Source organism: Biomphalaria glabrata, chromosome 12 (assembly GCF_947242115.1).
Source record: "Biomphalaria glabrata chromosome 12, xgBioGlab47.1, whole genome shotgun sequence".
NCBI classification, from domain to species: domain Eukaryota; kingdom Metazoa; phylum Mollusca; class Gastropoda; family Planorbidae; genus Biomphalaria; species Biomphalaria glabrata.
The window spans coordinates 27,258,622-27,283,304 of record NC_074722.1 but is presented as its reverse complement, the minus strand read 5'-3'; the positions used below and the strand labels follow the sequence as shown (position 1 = coordinate 27,283,304).

The 24,683-nt window shown below is 36.4% G+C and overlaps 3 protein-coding genes across 6 annotated transcripts in view; 2 read left to right on the top strand and 1 right to left on the bottom strand.

The window, feature by feature from the left end:
• The window catches only part of LOC106073131 (two pore channel protein 1-like), a 32,771-nt gene extending 29,556 nt beyond the window's left edge, over window positions 1-3,215 (bottom strand). Inside the window, exon 1 of one of the 2 annotated variants that reach the window (XM_056005909.1) lies at window positions 3,114-3,215. In XM_056005909.1, coding sequence (XP_055861884.1) covers window positions 3,114-3,198 — 85 coding nt within the window. In that variant the 5' untranslated portion in view covers window positions 3,199-3,215. The remainder of the gene's footprint in view (window positions 1-3,113) is intronic. The other variant, XM_056005910.1, reaches the window with a different exon arrangement.
• On the top strand, window positions 137-11,459 carry LOC106078393 (dynein regulatory complex protein 10-like). Of its 3 annotated transcripts, XM_056005914.1 has the most exons (7): window positions 171-278; window positions 698-770; window positions 4,241-4,425; window positions 5,354-5,638; window positions 5,755-5,988; window positions 8,842-8,913; window positions 10,746-11,459. In XM_056005914.1, exons 3-7 carry the CDS (start codon window positions 4,300-4,302, stop codon window positions 11,016-11,018), a joined length of 990 nt encoding a protein of 329 aa, XP_055861889.1. In that variant the 5' UTR covers window positions 171-278; window positions 698-770; window positions 4,241-4,299; the 3' UTR covers window positions 11,019-11,459. The 3 variants fall into 3 exon arrangements, with proteins under 3 accessions (XP_055861887.1, XP_055861889.1, XP_055861886.1); XM_056005912.1 differs by lacking the exon at window positions 698-770 and having other exon boundaries at window positions 137-278; XM_056005911.1 differs by lacking the exons at window positions 171-278; window positions 698-770 and having other exon boundaries at window positions 3,474-4,425.
• A 3,510-nt stretch (window positions 11,460-14,969) lies between these two features.
• Window positions 14,970-23,647, top strand: LOC106073130 (dynein regulatory complex protein 10-like). Its single transcript, XM_056007059.1, has 5 exons — window positions 14,970-16,102; window positions 18,233-18,520; window positions 20,081-20,314; window positions 21,748-21,819; window positions 23,256-23,647. Exons 1-5 carry the CDS (start codon window positions 15,173-15,175, stop codon window positions 23,583-23,585), a joined length of 1,854 nt encoding a protein of 617 aa, XP_055863034.1. The 5' UTR covers window positions 14,970-15,172; the 3' UTR covers window positions 23,586-23,647.
• Window positions 23,648-24,683: the final 1,036 nt, after the last annotated feature.

The window sequence follows — 24,683 nt, the reverse complement described above, 5'->3', positions numbered from 1 at the left end:
TTTAAAACTCCCAATCAAAATTAGACCAAATCAAACAGGTAAAAAAATGGTAATGATAATTTCAAAAAAAACTTTTAACACACTTGACCCAAACGAGCACTGTCCTATTATCAGAGATATCACTTTATCACATGATCAGTAGCAATGTCATCTCTTTATCAAAAATGTCCTGATTGAAAGAGACCAAGCTCAACTTTTCATTCAGTATACAGACAAAAACAAAATTAAACAATTTTCTTAAATGGATAAATTATATCAGAGACAATAATATGGAATTAGTAAGTAAAGGACTGAACAAAAATATAAATTATGCAGACAGTTTAATCAAGTTTGCAATTCACATGTAAGAAATCTAGATCTATGTCTACAGTACAAGACAAGTGATTTGAATAATTTTTTTAAACTGTTAGCTTTTATCTAACTTCAAGCTTTTTTTTAAGATGACCTATTTAGAATGACAGTTGTATTACTAATAATTGTATGTCATCAATTGTTACACTTTTATTAACTTTTTTTCTTAGGGTGGTTTCAATAATAATATGCATAGAAATTTATTTTAAAATTGAAAATTGTATTGTTTTCAACTAAGTGTCTTAACAATTTGGTCTAAAAAATATTTTCTCTTCATTTTGTGATTAACGTTGACAAAAAAAGCTACATCTACTGTTTCATTGATTATTACTCTTGTGTGGTGCAGATTGTCATGAATTAGTACTGTGACCTCATTCTACCTTATTCTAGAAACAGGGTCAGATAAAAGAAAGTTCAGAGTAAGCACATTTTAATTATTATAAATAACCAGAGTAGGAGGTCACAAATCTGGTTTCTAGAAGGGGTTAGCTAATAGAAATATTTGGAACAGAAGTTTCTAAAATTTCCAGAAAAGATTTAAAAGGTATAAATTATGGGAAAGTTATTTAGTCCAGGTCCTTGAGCTGTTGCAGGTCCTTGAGCAGTTTGGGTCTATGAGTTGTTTAAGTTTCCATTTCAGACCTGCAATCTATAGGGCAGATGATATAAAGGTCATCTGTTTCTGTGGCCCACGGTTAACAATGATGTCATCTGGCCAGCACAACGAACAACTGCCTTTACTTTTCCCCAACTAATGAATAGAGCTGTGCTGACTCAGAGGCGCCCAAAGATCCCAAAATTAAAAAATCCCAGTCTTTACCAGGATTCTAAACAGTGACCCCAGTTCGGAAGCCAAGTGCTTTACCGCTCGGCCACCATGTCTCCTATGAGTTGTTGAGTTAAGTTAATTGATAGAATAAAAAGTTAAGTTGTATCAGTACAAAGCTGAATCAGTACAATGCTTTATCAGTGTAAAGTTTTATCAGTATAAAGTTTTATCAGTGTAAAATTGTATTAGCATAAAATTGTATCAGTGTAAAAATATATCAGTGTAAAGTTGTAACAGTATAACTACAGAATAAATAAAAAGCATTAGTTTGTGGTTTTATTACTTCAGTGAATTTGCAAGAATTTTAAGTCAAGTTGATGCTAAATTGAGAATTATTGAAAACAGTAATTGTTACACAGATATATCTTTTTGCGCTTAGTTCACTTGTGTCAACTTCACTAGATTTGTTTCTTTCAAAATTAGAGAAAGGAGGTACGAGAGTAAGTCTTAGTAGTTTATACTAGCTATGAACTTTTTTTTATACCACTTGTAAGCCTCCATGCACTAACACTCCGTACTGGGATTAATCCCTAACAGCACGTCCAGGTATCTGGCAATGTTCAGTAGGGTTCGCTTGTCTACGTACAGAGCGAGACCCCCACTTGCATAAGTTCTATCTGTTCCAAGACTAGTCATATCTTCCAACATGTTTCTGAGAACCCTGAAATCATAGAGGATGTGTTCTACTGTTCTGTCTTCCGTGTGACAATGTCCACATCTGGGATAGTGATTCTCTCGGATCCTAGTGAAGTAGGCTCATATCGAACAATGCCCAGGTCAAAATTATACCAAAATTGCCTTGACCTTTTCTGTCTAGCTGCTGCCATTTGTCCTTCCTGTTTGGGCATTTGAGAACTTTCTAGACTTACGATACCATGCTACAACGGTCCCAGCTTTTGTAAAACTTGGACTTGATCCATTCACAAAGCCTCGATTTTGCACTCTTGAATGATTGCAGCTTCTCTGGTGGGTCTAGAAGCATTCCAACCTTTGCCAAACTGCGTGAACTCTTGTTTCCTCTTATTCCACAGTTTGAGGGAATCTGTTGCATCACCATACATACCTGATATTTCCTTTCGAAGTGGTCCACACAAGCCATTGTTTTTGCCAGTTGGGTAAGGCACATCTCTGAACTCCTGAGAGCTTGCAGGCAGGAAAGTGAGTCTTAAAAAGATTACATTGGCAGATGCCGCAGTTCCTTCCTGAATACGCTGTTCATATGGACCTACCAGTTTGTCTCTTTTTGTTACACCGGGGAAGCTGACTACCGTTCCATAGCCTGAATTCATTCTGCCATTTTACAGCATCTTTCATCTTAACAAAGATAATTTCATTTTTTAAACCAGTACATTCTTAACCTAAGGGCATTGTGGCTGAGTGTTTCTGAACTGAGGTTCAAATCTCTGGGAAGACTGGAATTTTGGGATTCTTAGGATGCTCCTGAGTCCACCAAACTAATGAGTACCTGACTTTAGATGTGGAAAGTAAAGGCGGGTGGTCCAATAAATATTTAAAGAAGCCTACTGGCCTCACTATACTGACTATACTCTATAGAGTGACAATAGAGTCACTATACTACTTTACTTTGTAACGTCATAAGTTTATAATTGTAACTAGATCTAGATCTACTTACTGACTTACTAGAGACTAGAGACTAAGAGAGTCCTATAGAGTCTGAACTCTACTTACTACTACTAACTAGATCTAGTAACTAGTACTAGACTACTACTAGATCTAGAGTCTAGTTAGTACTAGAGACTAGAGTAGAGACTAGAGTGCCTAGGGCTAGACTTAGACTCTAGACTAGATCTAGAGTGTAGAGTAGATCTACTTAATTATTAATTTAACGGTTAATTTAAGATTAAGTTAATGCCCATGCCTTTTAAATATTAACATAACTAATTCAATTAGTAATTATTTCTTGAAATATTACTTATGCTGGTGCCACTAGTAGTCCGAACCCTCTGCCTAGGCGTGCACTCGATGAGCGGACAATCGCCACATAAATCTACTTCCATTTTAAATCCAAATAAAAACAAAGTTGACCTTTTTAAAAATAGATTTCAGCTACCACTTCCTGTTAGTTCCCTCGTTACGATAATGCGCATTAATACACTCCAATTTTGTAAATAATATTTTTATGAATTTTTAATATATAATTTATATTGAAAATATTTTACTTTTAATCATTAATGTACATTGATTGATAAATAGTTATTCTATTTACATAAGATCACAATATAATTTAAAGTAAAGATCTATTTGTTGTTAAGCAGTTTATTATTGTTTTGGAGAAGAGACTTCCTTTTATTCAACAACAAATACATCTATGTTTGACGGATCAACATTGTTTAAGATAATCGATTCAAACTCCAAAATATAATTTAGAGCTCTACAATCTTTGCTCATCGTGATCTAGATCTAACTGCTTTATAAAACCTCTTTTCTAGCTTATTTATAGATATATAAGGTAGTAGTACCTTATATATAGATCTAGATATCTAGCTAGAGTCTAGATCTAAATTTTTAAAATGTCAAGTCAGACTTTGACCGAGGTTACATATGAGCCAACGGTGCACATAAAGTTAACTACACAAACGATAGCCGGTGACGGCAAGAGAAATGCTAACTTACCTTTACGCATTAAAACTAAATCTATCAAATTAGATCCTACTAGAGCCCTAGAACCAACACGCAAAAAGCTCTCAGCTATAGAATCTCAAAGAATTATGGCAGTGTTTGAAGATACTATTAAAAGAGCGGAAATCGTAACTGCTTTTCCATATATCTTACAAAATATTGATAGATTTAGAATATCTCTAGGTTCTGAGCTAGTGGATCTGCTGCAGAAACATAGCCACATTCAGAGCAGCTATGAAGAAATTCGAAATAATTTGGATATTCTGCTAACTAAACGAAAAAAACAAATTACAAAAAAACTAAAACAAATAGCCTTAGCTAAAGAAGAAGAAGAAAAGAAAAATATTATCTCACAAGAAAATATTTTAAATGGTAGTGATGATTATCAGAACTTGAACATTGAGCCCTCTGCTTTGACAGAAGTAGAATCTTCAATACAAGGTGATATACAGCAGGATGTAGCAGACAACACTCAGCGCATGGTTAGAGAAGAGGATGAAGAAGAAGGAAGGTCATCATCTGCAAAAAGTAATCGTTCTTTTATTTCTGACTATGAGCCTCGCATTGAAGAGACTATGAGAAACCTTGGCCTTGTAGCACAACAGGTGTGTAGAATCTCTAATAGATAGTTTGAATTTAATAAATAAACATTACACACCTGAAATTTAATCCTCACAATATTCAATGAATAAATAATATTTTCGGGCACTAAATTTAATTGCATTATAATTGTATTTATTCCTAGGATTGGGACTACACTTCAAGAAGTTGTAAAAGAAATGTATCATGCCTTCATCTATATGAAGCTAATATATATTATGATAAAAATATCATTCTGATTTTTTTAAAATTAAAAAATAAAAAAGTTTTAATTTTATATTTCCTAATCAAGAAACATATAGCACATATCTTAATGAGTTTGAGTTGTGTAATGTTGATCAGATTAACAAATTTTCAAATGAACATTTTACCCATCAGAATAAAAGTGAAATCAGTTCAGTTCAGCACAACTACTTAATTCAAGCACTAGGTGCATCCTAGAATCTTGAATAAAAATACGAAATTTGAACTAATATATGATCTCACAGATTTGTTATTTTTTAGGGTGCATTGCCTGATTCAGCCAAAAATTTGAACTTTGCTTGTGTAATTTCTTTTTTATCTTACAAAACATGTGGTGGGCCAGGTTAACCAATTCTATTGGTCAGAGTTGGCCCAAAGGTCTAATGGGCTAGGACATGACATAAAAATCTCCACTTCTGAAGAAACATTTGAAAACTTACATAAACACAATCTCTTGACCTCTCATTTAATTCTTCTTCTTGGTGTCTAACGTTTTACTCAAATCATTTCATCAATTCTTATGTCCCCTTCAGTATTATCTCAGTAGCTTCTCAATTTATATTGTTTTAGGTCAATGATTGCCTGTATCTTTTGAAAGCATTTCTGCATTTAAAATATAATTTCTGGAAAAAAATCTACTTTTTACTATTAAAGATTGATTTAACAATCTTATTTAATCTTCCATTCCAGATTAGTCATTCTTGCAAAAATATTCTGCGCCTCTTCAATCTTAATCCTACTGCAATAAATGTCATATCCGAAAGCTGCGAAAGGAATGAAGGTGGACAGACAATAATTTCCAATATGCAAGAACTCCGGGACATACTAATGCACAAGCTTCTGACCAATCCAGAGGAAGAAAAGGAAAGAGAGGCTTATCTAGATGAGATCTCAAAACGAGAACGACATCATTATACAGTTATTGAAAAACTTGAAAAAGATTTAAAGACAGCCATTGAGGATAGAGATGAAGAAGTAAGAGAAGTTAATTAGACTGTGCCCTTAGATTAGAACAATTATTTGTTTCATGTGCTTTATTGAACTATTCTACAATTTATTGTTTTTAAGTTTAATATTTTAATTCATTTCAGATTCGTAAGCATAATGAAATTATCAAACGTTTGCAAACAGAGCTTCACAACATTGAGAAAGCCTCAGATGAAAATAACAGGCGTATTCGTTTAGAGGCAGAAAAACAAGAGATGGCTGATGCAAAGAATGGTCAGCAGAAAAGCCAAAAGCTCCAGTCAGAGATCAATGCTTTGCAATCTGCATTGAATAGCTCTATTACTGAGCACAGAGAGTTTGAAGCAGATTTAAGAGCAGTAAGTGTCCAATTACAACTAAAATTGAACTTTTTAAAAAAAATTACATAATCAAAGTCAATAAGAAGATTTAACCAAAGTGTTGTAGTCTAAGGAGGAGATTTAAACAAAGTATTGCATATAGTCTAAGTAGGAGATTTAACCAAAGTATTGTAGTCTAATAATAATAAGGCTTGTCTTCGAGTCCAAAGAGTGGCTGTGCAGCCCCAGCTATGACCTACATATTTTGCTTCATCCAGGGCAAGCATAACCATTGTCCACAGGTGGTTGGTTTAGATTTTCTTTTCCAGCTGTCTCGTTCTGAGGCCGCATGCAACCAAGTGCTCTCTTCTATGTCAGCTAAGGCAAGTTGGCACCTAAGCTGGTCTTTGAAGCATTTCTGTGGCGCACCTCTGTTATGTTGACCACCTTTTAGCTCACCAAAAAAGACTGCCTTTGGATACGTGCCCTGCCCAGTGTAACTGTCAGACCATAAGAAGTCCCTCTATACTGTCCATACCGGTGTTTGCAAGGACATGTAATGCGGTCTTGCCACCATATGTCCTTGATGGAGCACAAGCATCTTTGGTGAAAGCGCTTAGTCTTAGTTGCTTTCTGTATAGTACCCATGTTTCAGATCTATATAGAGGGGTTAAGAGAACCACTGTTTGGTAGACATTGATTTTTTGTAGGCAGGTGGAGCGATTTATTCTGTCAAACTCTCACTGGTAGTCTAGGGAGGAGATTTAACCAAAGTATTGTATTTAATCTAAGGTAGAGATTTTACCCAAGTATAGTAGTATATTACACTATGTAGGTCATATCCCTCTCAAACTGTCAAATCTACAAAGTATTGTAGTCTAATAATAATAAGGCTTGTCTTCGAGTCCAAAGAGTGGCTGTGCAGCCCCAGCTATGACCTACATATTTTGCTTCATCCAGGGCAAGCATAACCATTGTCCACAGGTGGTTGGTTTAGATTTTCTTTTCCAGCTGTCTCGTTCTGAGGCCGCATGCAACCAAGTGCTCTCTTCTATGTCAGCTAAGGCAAGTTGGCACCTAAGCTGGTCTTTGAAGCATTTCTGTGGCGCACCTCTGTTATGTTGACCACCTTTTAGCTCACCAAAAAAGACTGCCTTTGGATACGTGCCCTGCCCAGTGTAACTGTCAGACCATAAGAAGTCCCTCTATACTGTCCATACCGGTGTTTGCAAGGACATGTAATGCGGTCTTGCCACCATATGTCCTTGATGGAGCACAAGCATCTTTGGTGAAAGCGCTTAGTCTTAGTTGCTTTCTGTATAGTACCCATGTTTCAGATCTATATAGAGGGGTTAAGAGAACCACTGTTTGGTAGACATTGATTTTTTGTAGGCAGGTGGAGCGATTTATTCTGTCAAACTCTCACTGGTAGTCTAGGGAGGAGATTTAACCAAAGTATTGTATTTAATCTAAGGTAGAGATTTTACCCAAGTATAGTAGTATATTACACTATGTAGGTTTTCTTAAAGTATATTAAAGTACGAGGTGCAAAAATATTGAAACTATTCCTTTCCTGACTTATGGCAAACAACCATATTTTACTTTTTTGAAGTATACTGTATGTCAATAATTATTTTTAGTTAGCATTATAAGAGATGATTATAGGCCCTATTGCTTAGGTGGCAATAATTATAGAATTGTAGATACAACATTGGTTTTTCAATTCCTACTTTTAGCTTATTAAATACTCTCTTTGTGGACTAAGAAAAAGTTAGTTTTTTGGAAGCCTGGAAATTCCTAAAACTGGCAGAAAAGTTGATAGAGTGTTGCGCTATTAATGCCAAATGTTCTCAGCTGAATCACCTCATTGGCCAATTTTTTTAATTTATTTGTTCAAATGGATATTTATTTATTGACAAAATTCTTTGAAATTGATAGTGTCATTGCTTCGGCAAGTTGTAATATATAAATATATATATATATAAAAAGTCAAATAACAATATCTCTTGCAAATTTAAAATATACAAAATATTAGCATATGTCTCATTCTTCAAGAACTATTATCTTTAGCTGTTGTTATCTATCTCTCTTGTCTTCATGACTCTGACTCAGAAATGTGAGATGGTGAGTCACAGATGTGGAGTATCTAATAAAAGTAACTAAGACCTCCTTTAATGGTCATTGCTGCTAATTGTGAAGTATAACCTCCATCTATGTAAACATTCAGCATCACATTCTTATCCATGGTCTGACCTGATTTGAGAGGTAAAGTCAAAGGAGTGGGGGATAATGTTCTATACCTGGTGATTCCATACTATTGTTCATCTCTGCCATAAGACTCAATTAAGATTTATGCCTGTGGGAATGATTGTCCAGTCATTGTATTCTCAGGTGGGACTCTGACTAGCTAATGGACGCAAAACCATGAATGAGACACAAAATGGGTCTAGTCTGTGACAATAACAGGCTTTCAAGTTATACATCTATAGGTGCAAATTTGTACAAGTGCTCCTTTTTCCATATCACTATTAGAGCATGAGTGGGTTGCCTGAGTCAGCCAGGAAACCAATGACATAGCAGAGTTAAAGTCACTGATTAACATGCATCACATGGATTTGCATAGGACGTAAATATCTTCTCTTTTACAGTAACATCTGTAATTTATAAGATACATTTTTTTTTTATTTTTAAGGTCTGAAAAACAAATAAGCAAATCAGAGTATGTGAATTTGTGAATAGGCTTTTACATTGAGATACAAAATAGATGGATAGTGTAATGATGAAGATTGAAGGACGACTTATGAATGAATGATAGGAACCTTATTCTAATTAAAATTAACACATATAGTAACTGTTAAAGTTGCATTGCAATGAATCTATTTCTTTGGACAGAAAAAATACAAAGTGGAAAATGAGGTGGATTTACTGATTCAGAAATATGACCAGGAGCTTGGAGAAAGACAGGTGACTAGTTTTTTCTTGTTATTATTTGTTAATTTATTCTATCGTAGACAATAACTGATATTTCTTTCAAGATAAATATTACTTGCTCTGAGCCTCCTGCTCAGGAAGAAAAATGTGCCCATTGTTAAAAAAATTTATTTATCTTTAGTTAGATGTTCCAATATATAGATTTCTTTCACGATAAATATTACTTGCTCTGAGACTCCTGCTCAGGAAGAAAAATGTGCCCATTGTCAAAAAAATTTATTTATCTTTAGTTGGATGTTCCAATATATAGATTTCTTTCAAGATAAATATTACTTGCTCTGAGACTCCTGTTCAGGAAGAAAAATGTGCCCATTGTCAAAAAAGTTTATTTATCTCTAGTTGGATGTTCCAATATATAGATTGTATTCCTCATCAAATGTTATTTGGTGTTGCTTTAAATTGTTCATAGAGACTTACAACACAAATATTGTAACTACAATTTTATTATAGCTCTTTCAGTGCATATTGTTTTGATTGAAAAAGTTTTCAGGGACAAACATAAATGTGCAAGGGGATAGATTTACAAAAAGTAGCATAATTTTTTAATTTATTTTTAAATATACTAACATATTTGATTTGATTTTTAGAGGAAAATGAGTTGGCTACAAAAGTATAATAAATAAAAAAAAATTACTCAAGAAAGTCTTTTTTGTTAAGCTTAATCTGAGTATGGATAAAAAGTATAAAAATAAACTTTATAAAATATTGATATTCTGAGAACATTTAACCTTATAATTATACATTTTATCAATAAATATTCAAAACTCACTTTTCCTAAATTTCTCCAACCCTAGTAGAGTTACTCCCTAATCAGTTTCAGAGAGGGATTAGGCTTTCAAAGATTTTGTTGTTGGGTTGGGCTCTGTTATAGACTGTATTGAGTGAGAAACTGAAGTATTAAAAAAAAAATATAGTTTTTTGTTCCTATGCTCCAATAATGTTCTGTGAGTTAATTCCTTTTTGATCTGGCTCTCCCTAGTTTAGAGTTGTTATTTACAACAATTACTATTATTACGCCTTGGTTATGTTATTGCAATGAGAACATTTTTTGTTTCTTTAAAAGTTCCCCTTTGTAACCTAGCAATCTATAAAGCAGATGATGTCAAGGTCATCTGTTTCTGTGGCCCAGGGTTTTACGAGGGTGTCATGTGGCCAGCACAATGACCAACTGCCTTTACTCCCCCCCCCCCCCAACTAATGTCAGGTACCTATTAGAGCTGGGTGGACTCATAGGCGCCCAAAATCCCAGAATTAAAAATCCCAGCCGTCACCTGGATTCAAACATGGGACCTCGTTCGGAAGCCAAGTGCTTTACCGCTCAGCCCCTGTGCCTCCCTCAGCCATGCAATTTAAGGCCTAATGTTTTATAACTCATAGTTCTGACAATAAATTTTATTTACTTAAAAGAACCACAGTAGGATAAGGGCTTGTTCAATTGCTATGATTTCATATGTTTGTTTGGGTTGGGTTATGGTCCATGGGACAATGTTGTTGTTGCGTTAAAATATATAGTAATAGTATGATGCAGTTTTCTGGTTAGTTGTGGTTCTTTAGCCTGTATTGTTGTTTTTCTACAGCATTGTTGTCAGTTTACTTTGACTATCTTATTAAATATGTATTTTCATGTGTTAGTCAATCCCTTGTGTTTTGGAATCATAGATAGACATAACCTTGTTTGTCCATGTCAGTAGTCCACAACAGGCTACTTATTTACATTTTAATCTATCAAAAAGTAATCAAATTTGTCTTTTAATTGGACTGTGCATCATTTGAGAAAAACTTACAGAAAAAAAAATTCTCCTCAGGATGAATATGAAGAAATAGATGCCGTGTATGCAGGAGAGAAGAAACAGCTGCTGGAATTGGAAGAGAGATTTGCCACCCTGGAGAAGGAGTACCTGAGCATCATGGAAGAGAGGAGAGTGGCCAGGAGCAAGTTAGAGCGTGCCCAGAGAGAACTAGAGCTGGTCGTAAAAGCTGCCACTACAATTCAAGCATTCTGGAGGTCTTACAAAGTCCGCAAGGCACTCAAGGCAAAAGCCAAGAAAGGGGGGAAAAAGGGAGGTAAAAAGAAATAATTTTTGTCATCAGTACACACTGAAGACTCAGGACATATCGGTTTGTTTTTTGGATTCTATGTTATCAAGTATATATGATTTTTGTGATAAATTGTTTTAAAACATGTCACTAGTTTGATCCACCTACACCCGTCTGGTAAGAATCTCTTTTTACACACAAAGAGCAATAGTCTTTAAAAAAATTATGTTTAGTGATTTATTTGAGTATTTAAGAATGTTTACTTTTATAAGGATCAGTTTTAGTTAAAAAAAATAGTAAAATAAACCAAATATTATCTATATAAATTATTGGATAAATAACTTTTGTTATTGCTATTACTGCCTATTTTAGCCTGTCCTCTTTGGATATGGGCAATCTTTCCAGTTTGCCTTTTTTTTGGTATAGCCAAATATTTTAGGGCCAAGTGGGTTCTACTGTAGTGCTCTTACAATGATACAGTTGATGTACAATACAGTTAATGTATTGTGGCCATTTCAATAAAGTAATTCATTACCATTAAGCTCTGTATAGTTACAAATATGGTTTGAGGATAGCTTGGCTGTTAATTTCTTTTGCCTGAGAATAGTTTCTGTAATCATTTCCACTTTTTAATTGTTATCAATTTATTGAAACACATTTATGCAAAGGCTAAAGATGCATGCATAGTTTAGATATCAGTAACAACAGTACTGTTGCTAATATATTGTACTCTGATATTTGCTTTCTTTTTTAATTATTGTACTATTTGTAGTACTGTTATCTGTTATATGACATTTCGTTATGTTCCAGGAATGATTACTGTTTACTGGTCAGGGAAGATTGTTTTCTTAAATTATGAAAGACAATGTATTTGTCGTGCTTTGTGTAACGTGTAACGTTTTGTTTTTTTTTTAAATTCATATTTTATATTTAAAGGGAGTTAATTTATTGTATTAGCATGTAATAATCACACATTTGTAAAAATAAAAATGTTTCATTTCTCTGTGATTTTTATTAAAACTTCATAAAACTGTGAAACTCTGAATTCAAATGTACCAGTTTTGATTTGTTTACAAAATAAACATGACAGGTGTTCTTCTTTGTCATTTATGATCCTTGAAAACAATTTTCTAATTAGAGTAAGGTAGTGGCTACTTAAAATTACCTGTACAGAAAATTAACACTTATTTCTCTACAGATAGTGAGAGTTTAGCCATTCAGAGGCAGTGTCTAATACTTCATTTCCTAAATTTGGAAGCCAAAACTCAATACATTTTAATATCTGTGGCATTTGCTTCTCGGGCGATCATCTTTTCCCTTTGCAACTTTTCATGTGACGAAAGGGTCCGATCGTTGTTACACAGCTGCTGATCGTTGTTACACAGCTGCTGATCGTTGATACACAGCTGCTGATAGTTGATACACAGCTGCTGATCGTTGTTACACAGCTGCTGATCGTTGATACACAGCTGCTGATCGTTGATACACAGCTGCGGTCACAGGTTGGTTATCTGTATCACCAGGCACTGTTGCTCTTTCACCCTTCTTTCTACTTCTGGTGTGTAAGCCTTTTGTAATACAGGGCCCTTCCTTTATGCTTGCTCTCCATGTGGCTCTATCCTGTGCCACTTTCCCCCAACTGTTAGTGTCGATTTTGAAGAGCCTTATTTCGCGTTGGCATACATCAGTTTACATTAAAAGTGGGCGACCATCGGCTCTCCTGCCTTCTATTAGATCACTATACAGAATGTCTTGTGGGAATCGAACTTGTAGCATTATATGAACATGACCAAGCCAGCCGAGGCGTCTGAAACACTTGCACATTGGATATTTTATCTTGCCACCTTATTTTACAAATCCACCTTAAGCATAGGAGGTGGAAGAAATTCGGCTTTTTAAAAAATCCTGCCAACAGTATGTTAACCATGATCAAATAGGGCCTATGTCTTGCATTCAATGGCGTAGCTAGGGGTTTGGAAGCCCGGGGGGGGGGGCTTGACCTTAGGGGTCCCAGCATTTTCAAATTCGACATCACAACATGAGATAATGGCGTAATATATAATGTAAATCAAATTTCGGACACTCATTTTTTTTTTTGGGGGGGGGGGGGGGCAAATATTGGGAGCTCGGGGGGATTTTCAAATTTTGACTCCCTTTCCCCATTATATCTACGCGACTGCTTGCATTGATTGATACAAATAATGGCATTAGTGTTAGATTTACAATCAATACTAGGCTAATTGTTCAAATAAGATCAAGCTATCACCTAAATTAGGTTGGGAACATTGGCTATCAAAACTCATGTTGTGACAGAAATCGGCATTATTCCTAGAGTGTGTACAACCTGGACAATGTCTTCAACATGCACTACTCCCTTCTCGACAACTAGATCATCCAGTCTTGTGCACCCAAACACTCATCAGTCATGCGGTAACAAAGCTCTTGAGCTTGCTGATACCATCATTGACTAGGACTTCGAGATTGCTTTGCTTGGGGAGCTATGGTTCCAAGAAGTTAATCGATAAGTTAAAAACGACTCCCCACATAAAGATGTTTCAGAGATGATGTGAACTTAATATTTCTACAGTGTAGGCCTAAATGAAATATAAGCGAAGACGTGGACAAATGACGTCATTGTAAATTTTTCAAAGGCCACAACTTGACTAGCTGGTCGCATATACCAGTGAATATTGCCTAATTCAATGTCATAGACTGGGTTTTTTGTCAGCCTTTGAGATTCGGGATCACAAGTTGGACTGGTTGGTCACACATGCCAGTGAATATAGACAAATTCAATGCCAGTGAATATAGACAAATTCAATGCCAGTGAATATAGACAAATTCAATGCTAGTGAATATAGACAAATTCAATGTTATTGAATATAGACAAATTTAATGCTAGTGAATATAGACAAATTTAATGTTATTAAATATTCACAAATTCAATGCTAGTGAATATACACAAATTCAATGTTATTAAATATAGACAAATTAAATGTTATTGAATATAGACAAATTTAATGCTAGTGAATATAGACAAACTCAATGTTATTGAATATAGACAAATTCAATGCTAGTGAATATAAACAAATTCAATGTTATTGAATAGGGGTTTGTCTTTTATTCTTTGGAATTAGACTGTCAAAATCCAGAATGCCTAAGAAGAATGTGCATTCCCGTAAACTAAGACCTATAGTCATAGCCTCCTTCAAGTCAATGCTGTTACAACCGAGCAGCACCAAACGTGCTGATTCCTGCTTTAAAAAGTGGCTGGATAGCTATGCACAGCTTGCCACTCGTAGAAGATCTATTCGGCTCGTTGGATTGTAAACAATAAAAAGGCTTCCTCGCAGACGTGCTGAGTGAATGCATCGAAAGACACGACGGTCAATTCATCGACAAATTTATATTCAAGAAAAAGAAAGTATTAATCGCATGATTAGAAATTCTTTCTAATTAGACTGCGTGCGGCCTTTTGGAAAACAAACTACAAAGGCTTGATAGAGCTTGCGGTTTTCGAGAATAGTGGCGGTCAGGTTGCGCATTTGTCAAAAGCGTTCTTAGGGGTAAAAGGAACCTGTGTACGAAATTTGAAGCGGATATGTAGGCCTACGATTGTTTATTTGAGATCTCGTGATAGATCAGTCGTATTTTAGCTTATATATATATAGTAGGCTAGATTAGTTCACAGCTGGGGCTGCGCAGCCACGGGGAATACTGTATTCCTCACTAATCTTCGGACTCGAAGACAAGCCTTATTATTATTATTATTTTAGAATCGAATAGTCTGAGCTCTTCAGTTTGAAGCTTTTATTTAGTCTGCTGCATCGAAGTTCAATTTAGAGCTCTCGACATTCTTTATCTATCTTGAAAATCTCCAATAGATTCTTTTGCTATTGAACTGAATGACGTCAATGCGATCACTTTTCTTAAATAATCTCGATTACAAAATAAACCGAAACCACAGATATATCCAAGCATTCAAAACAAGCTTTAAAAATCAAACCGGAAAATGAAACGGAAATGGACGTAATATAAACAAAGCAATGAATATCGACCCTTATGACTAAAACAATGATTTACAATACTGTCTAATTTAACAACTTTATAACAGATTTAATTAAAATAACATTTATAATTCGCCTTGACTGGATAGATCTGACTAAGACATAACAGACGCAGGGCTTTCCATGAGATGGAAGACCAGAATGAATACCACAGCTCTATCGGCCTTTCAAAGAATAAAAGAAACAGCCTCAACGAATCAGTACGCACGTATTCTAGTAGGTATGCCTTTAAGCAAGTTTTCGAGCTGGGACGAAAGAAAACGGTCAATGCCAAAGAGAATGAGACCAAAGGTAGACTGTTGAAGTCCATCGACGCTATACGCATTCTTTCGGCCTACAACGAAGCTTTGCGGCGGGCGGAAATTGTAACAGCGCTGCCTTTTATGATTGAAAACATCAGCGTTCTAAGGTTTGCCTTTGGGCCGGAGCTCATCGAGGCCATCGAGCGCCACTGCAGGATCCAGTCGGCGTATAAAGACACCAGGCATCGATTGGAACATCTGATAAGTTCCAGGGCAAAAGTCGTCGAACGTATCCAGATGCTGAAAGCCAGTGCAGAGGATCACCAACAGGCTTCGATCTTGAACTTAAACTACCCGAAGCAAAGTTTATTCGACTACATCGATTCGATAAATATGGAAGCCGCGATGATGGTGGATGGGGAGGAGGAAGAAGAAGAAGACGGCGAGGAACCTTCCGCCGAAACGCGAGATATGCTGAATGTTAAGTCGACAGACCAGCCTGGGATCCTAAAGCTCATTCCTGAAACCATGGACGACAAGCCCAGCTATCAAGCCTCGGAAAGCGATGCTCAGGACAGCAATACGGCTGGCGACAACGGGGACATTGCGCTCTCAGAGTTGTCGGACGTGACGGTCATCAACGATGACAGCCAGGAGAGCAGCACTAAGAACATGGAAAGGAGATACACGAAGCTGTCGTTCCGCTCCGCGGAGACCCTGACAAAGACTGACATGATGGACCTGGAGATCACGCTCTCCATTTACGAGCCGCAGATCGAAGAGCTGATTAAACAGCTGGCACAGATTTCTAGAAAAGTTAGTCAACGTGTGTGTGTGTGCAGGTGTGTGTGTGCAGGTGTGTGTGTGCAGGAGTGTGTGTGTGCGTGTGTGTGTTTTATAGCTAGACATCTCTTTCTAGTTGTTTAACATAATATAATTATCGCTTTACTTTGTTAAGGAAAGTTGGCGGAGCTTCTACCTCAATAGTGCAGCGGTTGAGAACCAGAAGCTTTTTAAAAATAGTGTTGATACTAGGGGGGCACCGGATAGCATTTTTTTTATCCACACCCTCTATACTAAATAAATAAAGTTGCTGTGTGTCCAACATGTTTTAACAACCTAGTCATATAGATATAGTGTGCCTAAACATGTAGTCCTAGTGTAGTGTGTAAGGTTGAGGATGTTGATGACCTTCACGCGTGTTTATTCCTTTGTCATACGCTATAGTGTTGAGTGGTCAAGCAAGAAAATAACACATCGGCATGGTCAGTCAAGCATGTGAACTGGCTACAGAGGTCAAGTGTTTCTTCATTGATTCTGCAAATTTCTTTTGCGCATCCAAATGTGGTTGTCTGGATCAATTTCTTTTATGTGATTTTAACTTCGCTGTAAGGTTTTCCCTTTTTTAATACGTCTTTAGAATTAAAACATGAAAGTAACTTTCTTTCCAAAGGTTTTAATACAAGGCAACAATACACTCACACACTCGTGTATATCTTTGTTTTATTTTATTATGCAAGAATGTATGAAAGAAATATCTTCCTTATTAGGCTACTGACATAAACAAATGGAGTAAGGATAAGGGGTGTTTATCTCCCCCTTTAAAGACAGTCTCGTTCAGTGTCTTTTACACAAATCTGAGCCTTGTACCTTTACCTACATAATTAGTTCATGGTTTACTGGGCTATGAAATATAGTAGTATACTGATGGTTCGTGTAGAAAGGGTCATTCATGTAGGTGTGGTTAGCCTCCTACTAGAGATTTATCTCCAGGTAAGCAAACTCGGCACTAGTATAGATGTGTGGCTTGTAGTCCAGCCCCTTTATTGACATTTCCCTCGAAGTAAACAAACTACATCCGTCCTGACTTAATGAGGTCACCTTTCAATCTATGAACTCAATATTATAGGCAAGAGAAATAAAAGGGGGTGGGCGTTGTTCATCTCTTTCTCTGGAGATACACCCGAACAGCTAGACAAACATCTGGTCAGCGTAACGGTTACCCGTGTAGAGGCGTGGCTTGGGGTCCAGCCCCCCTAATTAAGATTTACTACCAAGTAAACAAACCCAGTTACCTCAGTATCAATATGCAGACAATACGTCCTTCCTGGGTTAATGTGGTCACCTGTCAATCTATGAACTCAACGTTATGGACTAAACAAATAAAAGGGGGTGAGAGTTGTTCATCTCTACCTCTTTGAGATATACCCGCACAGCTAAACAGACGCATGGTCAGCGTGACGTAGTCGCTAGCACTCTCAGAGGTCAAGACAAAGTAAAAAAAAAAAGCCAGCCATTACTGTTAAGTATGTAATGCGCATTTATAATAAAAAGTTTCATTTCTATTTATATTAACATGCCTTGGCTTTATAATAAAATTGTTTGGTTCATATTCCTATATTTTTAAGCACATTATTTTATTGTAACTATAAACTTTAATGCATTCCATAACATACATAAAGAAAATCACGTCCACTTCACGCATATTAATAGAAAAGTAGGTACTACTGTGTACTTTTTACTATCCAACTATCTTGCAGTGATATTCGGCCGGAGCCAAATAGGTTCGGATAGTGAAAAATGGCTGGAGCTACTATCAAGTGCACTCCTAGTTGATACCAATCTGGGCATTTTAGGGTGTTAGATATATGGATGCGTATATAGAAAGTTCATAAGACAGATAGACCGAAATGCAGATAGATAGATAGATAGATAGGTAGATAGATAGATAGATAGATAGATAGAGAAATGGAGAGATAGATAGAGAGAGAGAGAGAGAAATAAATATATATATATATATATTGAGAAAAAAAAACAACATATATATATATATATATAGAGAGAGAGAGAGAGAAATAGAGAGATAGAGATATAGATGGAAGGATGGTTGACCAATTGATTGATGCTGGACTTAAGCCTAAACGTCAAATCATTTATTTCTAACAGGTTGTGCATTCGATTAAAAATGTACTTCGCCTATTCACCACCAATCCAATGGCGTCCAAGACCCTCGGAAAGTACACCATTGTACGCAACCCTCGCAGCGTAGAGCTTCTGGAGCTCATGCGCGAGCTGGGAGGTATTTTGAAATCGAGGCTTTTGGTGTCCCCTGAGGAAGAGAAGACCAGGATGGAGTATCTGGACAGTGTCTATAAGCGGGAAGAGAGGACCAAGAAGTATATAGCCATGCTGGAAGACGAGCTACAGACCGCTCGGAGCGAGATGGACGACGAGGTATTCTCATTGAATTCAATAACAAATTAAGAAGCCATAAGATATGTTCATGTTCTAATCTGGATGTACAGTGGATGAGTGCAGTATGACCCTAAATGTATGCATTCAAAGGATCAACTGACAAAAGTAATATTTTTTAAATGATCGTCTGCAATATACGATTTACCGACATTTTCATTTAACTATATATATATATATGGAGGCTCTGTGGCTAAGCGGTAAAGCGCTTGGCTTCCGAACCTTGATCCCTTGTTTGAATCCTGGTGAATGCTGGGATTTTTAATTTCAGGATCTTCGGCATAATAAAACATATAAAACATTGGGGCATAAACTACATATTTCAATGACTGAGGGAGGCGCAGTGGCTGAGCGGTGAAGCGCTTGGCTTCCTAACTGAGGTCGCAGGTTTGAATCCTGGTGAAGGCTGGGATTTTTTATTCCGGGATTTTGGGCGACTCTGAGTCCATCCAGCTTTAATGGGTACCTGACATTAGTTGGGGAAAAGTAATGGCGGTTGGTGGTTGTGCTGGCCACATGACGCCCTCGTTAATCGTTGGCCATAGAAAGAGATGAGCTTTACATCATCTGCCCTTGCTATGCCATTGCCCCTACTCCTTTGTGATCCACCTTCTATTGTATGGTTTCCTTCATCAACTCTCCATAGTTTTAGGTAAGGAACTATTGCCCCTTACTTCCACCCAGAGGCGGCACAAGGCGTTGGCGGCGTGGGCGACTGCTCACAGCCTCGCGGTTAGGGGACCGCGCGTCTTAAAGATTTATCCATCACTTAAAATAAATGCATTTGGTAAAACATAATTACCTGATTCCAATACTTCAACTTTTAATCAAAATAATTCACTACACCATACATATGTCAGAAACAAACACCGATTTGTAGGGTAAACTATACTAATTTTTCTTTACATATCTCCTAAGCCTGTTGTAACGTTTAACACACGTCAGTTATCTTAAGGTTCTGTCATACATCAACCGGCGACATGATAGAAAATTTTATCGGAGAGGATATTTAACTTAGTGAATAATTTAAAGGTGCTGAAGCAGATGGATTAAACATACAAAAACTTTGTGTTCATGGATATAGACAACAGTGTAGATTTATAAAGCTTTTATATTGTAGCTATAGAATGCATAATGTGGAAAAGAACTCTTCTAATGTAAAACTAAAAGAAAATTATTTTTGAATTATAACAGGTCAGGAAAGACTTTAAGCTATGCAGTTTTAACGTTATAGTCGATGTAACATCTAGTCCTCTATAGCTGAATAAAAGATTTCGGTAGAGTTTAAAGAAGGAAATTTCAGTTTATTATTTTTTTTTAAATATTTTCTTAAGTGACTAATTAAAATTACAAATTTGACTGTTTCATTCCATTATTTTTAACAAATATTTTTTTCCCGCCTCAATGAAGCCTCGCAAGATTAACCTCGCCCCCACTGCTTTTACCGCCACGTCTCCTATTCTTCATACTTTTTTAGTTTTTTTTTTTTTTTTTTTTTTTAGAAAAGTCTTTTTTTTTTAAATTTGTTATTGTTTCAACTAGTTCCAAGCAAAGCTGGAAACGATTGAGAACTTGAAGACAGACATTATGCAAATTGAAGCTTTTTCTAATGAGAACATACGACGGACGCTGGGAAATGCCGAGAAGATTGAGTTCAACTGTAGCAAGAACAGTGAACAGAGAACCAGGATGGTCCGCGAGGACATTGCTGCCCTTCAGTCCAAAATGGAAGAGATCTCCAAGACCCACAGAGCAGACGAAGCCTCTTTACGTACTGTAAGCAATTTTCAAACCTTAGAAGGAAAAAAAAAAGCAAAAAAAAAAACAAGTAAAATAAAAAAAATCCTTTAAAAAAAAAAAAAAAAAAAAAACAACCAAAGCTTATCTAAAGGGGGAGAACTCCGCCATTAAACTATATCTATCGATAATGTAATTTATTTTGCTTATTCGATATCAAACGTAATAATTAATTACCAATAAGTAATTGACTAATTGTTTTTTTTTTTTAAATTCATGTTTTCTTAGGTGCAATAAATAAATGTTTAAAGTGTCAATTAGATCGGGGATTGGGTGAGGGAGAAATAGCGTTAACAATAATTTAAGGGGACTAAACCCAACACATTTAGTTATACCTGTGAATACTGAAGAATTAGTTTCCCTTGTTGGTGTCAAACAGAATAATTAATTATCAGTAATTTAATTGACTAATTGGTTTCTTTTGTTTTGTTGATTCGTGTCTTGTCTATGCCAATGAATAATTATGCGAAGTTTCGGATTGATCCGATAATGGGTCTGTGAGAAATAGTTTGTACACACTTTGTACCAGACAGGGGACAGAGTGAGTAGATTTAAGCTTTGTAAAAATAGGATGGGGGTTTACGTTACCAGAACACCTGCGTGCCCAGAGGATGATAAAAGGGAGGATGAGACCGACAAAAGTTGCAGATCTTAGAGTCCATTCAAGTAGCAGATTTTTGCCCTCTTTTCGAGCAGCCTTGAACAGACAAAAGTCTGCTCATAAATGAGGCCAAAAGAGTGTCACTGACAAAGAGCTGAAAAGATTTCTGTTATTTCTGAGTGAGTTTGTGATTGATGAATGAAAATATTACATTGATAAACAACAAAGTCAAATCATTTTAGGTCATTGCCTAATGGACGAACCCCTCAACCCCCCCCCCCCCAAAAAAAAAAAAAAAAAAAAAAAAGAAGACATATTCCTCGTCTGGTCTATTCCAGTCGCTTATACACCAGCCATTAGCGTGGTACCCCGTTGGAATGTCCCTTTGGATAGACTAACTGGGTGAGCACACTGTAAGAAAGGCTCACTAATGAGTCCCATCTGCCTTTACCGTTCCCCTGCAAGGATCATACGAGTGGGGATGACCCTACCTTAGCTAGTGGCGGTACATTATAGGAACACCGTGGAACCCCCCCCCCCCCTCGTGGGCTCGATTTTCGGCCCTCACAACGGGTCGTCTCTCATGAAAACAGATGTGATGGAATGATCGACTGGTTGATGGGGGACCGCCGGTCAAAGGTGAAAAGCCACGAATATAATTAAACAGAAAAATGCTTAATTATGTAGATCTATGTATACTCGCATACCAAATATTAAAAAAACAATCTTAAACACCTGCAACATCGAACTAGACAGGACTTTTATATGATAACTAGATTAAATTAAATAACTTTTTTTTGTTTCCCCACAGGATAAGTACAAACTTGAAACTGAGCTAGAGACGTTGATCAAAAAATATGACACAGAGATGGGAAACAAGATGGTAAGTATCTTTAACTCTTTCTCTCCTAATTGACGATACCATCGTTGATTTGACCTCATTAAATTAAATTAATGTCTGATTTTATAAACTTTACTTTGTGTTATGTAAAAAAAAAGAGCGTGCATTCCCCTTTAAATCTATACCAAATTAAATATTTTCCGATTGCAAACGATCAAGTGATTGAAGCTCAAACAGGGGAGTGACATAGTAATGAGCAAATCGAAGAGTTCCGCCGAAACGTGGAAAAATAATTACGGAGAGAAAGAGTTAATACTGGCATGGGTATAATTTTTTAACATGAATTCATAATCTCGCTTGAAACTGAAATCAGCACTCTGACCGAAAATGGGATAAAGGAGTTTTTAAATCTTTCTGTTTTAGTCCTAATGGAAAGGAGTTTAAGGAGACTTCGTTCAGATCTGATGTAACAGTGGTTTTTAAGAATCCTGTGTGTTTTTGGAAATGCATCTTTCATTTGATTTGAATTGTTCTAATTATATGTTAGATGTATAACTTGTCATAATATCAGTTATATTTCTTTTTTAGATTAGATTAATAAGTAATCATTTTAGTTCCACTGTAAGTTACTTGGTTACGAAATAGAATATATATAAACAGGGCCTGAATTAGGGCACTGCAACCTATGCGGCCGCAGTGGGCCCCGCACTTTCATAGGCCCCGCGCTAACTCTAGTTGTAAATTATTAAATTAAATCATTTTAACTTATGACAGGGTTTCCGCGGTCTCCTGATTTTCCAGGAACCCTTAGAAATCTTCTGAAATTGCAAAGTATACGAAAAAAAAGTCATGAAAATCTCCTGAAATTATTAAAATATCCTGAAAACTCAAAACATGTTCTGAAAAATAGACAAAATTGTAATTTTGGTGTGTCATTCAATATAGAAAACGTCAATCCTACTCGCAATTAAAAAAATGGCATTGTCAGCTTTCATTTAATAAAAATAATGGGGCGAATTTTAACAAAAGACAGTAAGTTCCAATACTTAATTTACTGTAATAGTCAACGGGATTTAAATATACATCTAAATTTATCTCGATCTCTTAAAAAAAAATCAAAGCTATATTTTGCTAGTCGATAGTAAATAAAAAGTCAGATCTAAATGTTTATCGGCTTTATGTTGCAAATCTACCCTCAATTGTAGATTGCTCGTAAAGTTAATTTGATAGTGCTTTGCACTTAGTAATGTATGAATTAAATGCAAAGACGAATTTATTTTCTAACAAAAAATCTTAATTTTCACTTATTATCCTTATCCCTACCCAGACTGGGCTCCGCGCAATCCGCTTCTCATAGGTCCCCGCAAACTGTAGGACAGGCCCTGTATATATATATTTCCGGAAAAGTGCAAATTTATGCATTCTATGAAATACCAGATTTCGCACTTTAACGATACAATCTTTACTAAACCATTCAGGATGAGTTTGAGAAGCTAGAGATCATTTACTGTGAAGAGAGGAAAATTTTGGCCGACACGGAGGACAGGTTTGCTGAGCTGGAGAAAGAGTACATGGCCCTGATGGACGAGAGGCTGTTGGCCAGGAGAAAGCAGGAGTGGAACCTGAGGGAGGACAAGAGATTCCTGACGCAGGTAATCACCATCCAGTCCTTCTGGAGGAGCTACGTCGTCAGGAAAGCGATCCAGAAAGAACTGAAGCGTCTGGCCAAAGAGGAGAAGAAGAGAGAGAAGCTTCTGAAGGCGCTGGAGAAGAAAAAGCAAGCGGCCAAATCACCCACGGAGCCGTAAAGTGGTGGACATGGGGGAGTATTTTATTTTTGATTGTTTTAGGTTGAAAGCACACACAAACATTGTTTTGGACAGAATTTACTTGACCTTTGTTAGCACGCCTGCACCTTCATTGTGTTAAACATTTAATGCAGAGAAGACAAAACTATTTTATTATGACTTGAATTCAGTATAATTATTGAAGCCAAACCAAGCAATCTCACAGGTGACTCCATAGACCTAAAAAAATAAAATATCACAAACAGTTGTTTTATGTCGATTGATTTGACAGTTAAATGAGAAAATGACATTACTTTAAAAGGACAGTACGAAAGATATGTTTCAGACCTTGCGATCTATACGACAGATGATGTTAAGGTGGCGCGGTAGCTGAGTGGCAAAGCGCTTGGGTTCCAAACCGGAGTCTTAGGCTCGAATCCTCGTGAACACTGATAATTTTAATTTCGGGATCTTTGGGCGCCTCTGAGCCCACTTAGCTGTAATGGGTACCTGATATTAGTTGGGGAAAAAAGCTAAGGCGGTTGGTCGTTGTGCTGGCCACATGACACCCTCGTCACAGAAATAGATTACCTTTACATCAGCTGCCCTGCAGATCAAAAGGTCTGAAAGGAGAACTTTTTTCTTTAAAATCTAATCACGAATGATTGAGAACTAGTGGTCAAGACGCTGACCATTTTTCATATACTGATGTCTATGCGAGTATTCGACGTTCTTTGGTTATGCTTTCCCTTTTGACTCACGCCATCTTACCTACACTGGCCTGAGACCATTGACACTGCACTTGTTATGTCCCTTAAACTGCACTTGTTATGTCCCTTACACTGCACTTGTTATGTCCCTTACACTGCATTTGTTATGTCCCTTACACGGTTGTGCGAGAGTTCAGGACTTAAAGATTTTTTTTGTTCTGTTGGTTATAATTGGGTTTCACATGTTGAAAGTACTCCGTATGAATAATGTAATCATTTAATTCACTAGAACTTCAACTTTCATCTTTATGTTATTTGTAATGGTATACAGTTTAATCATAGAAGTCTATGTCACAGAACGAAGTGAGTGAACGTGTACACATGAATACTTTCACATTCATCAAATTTA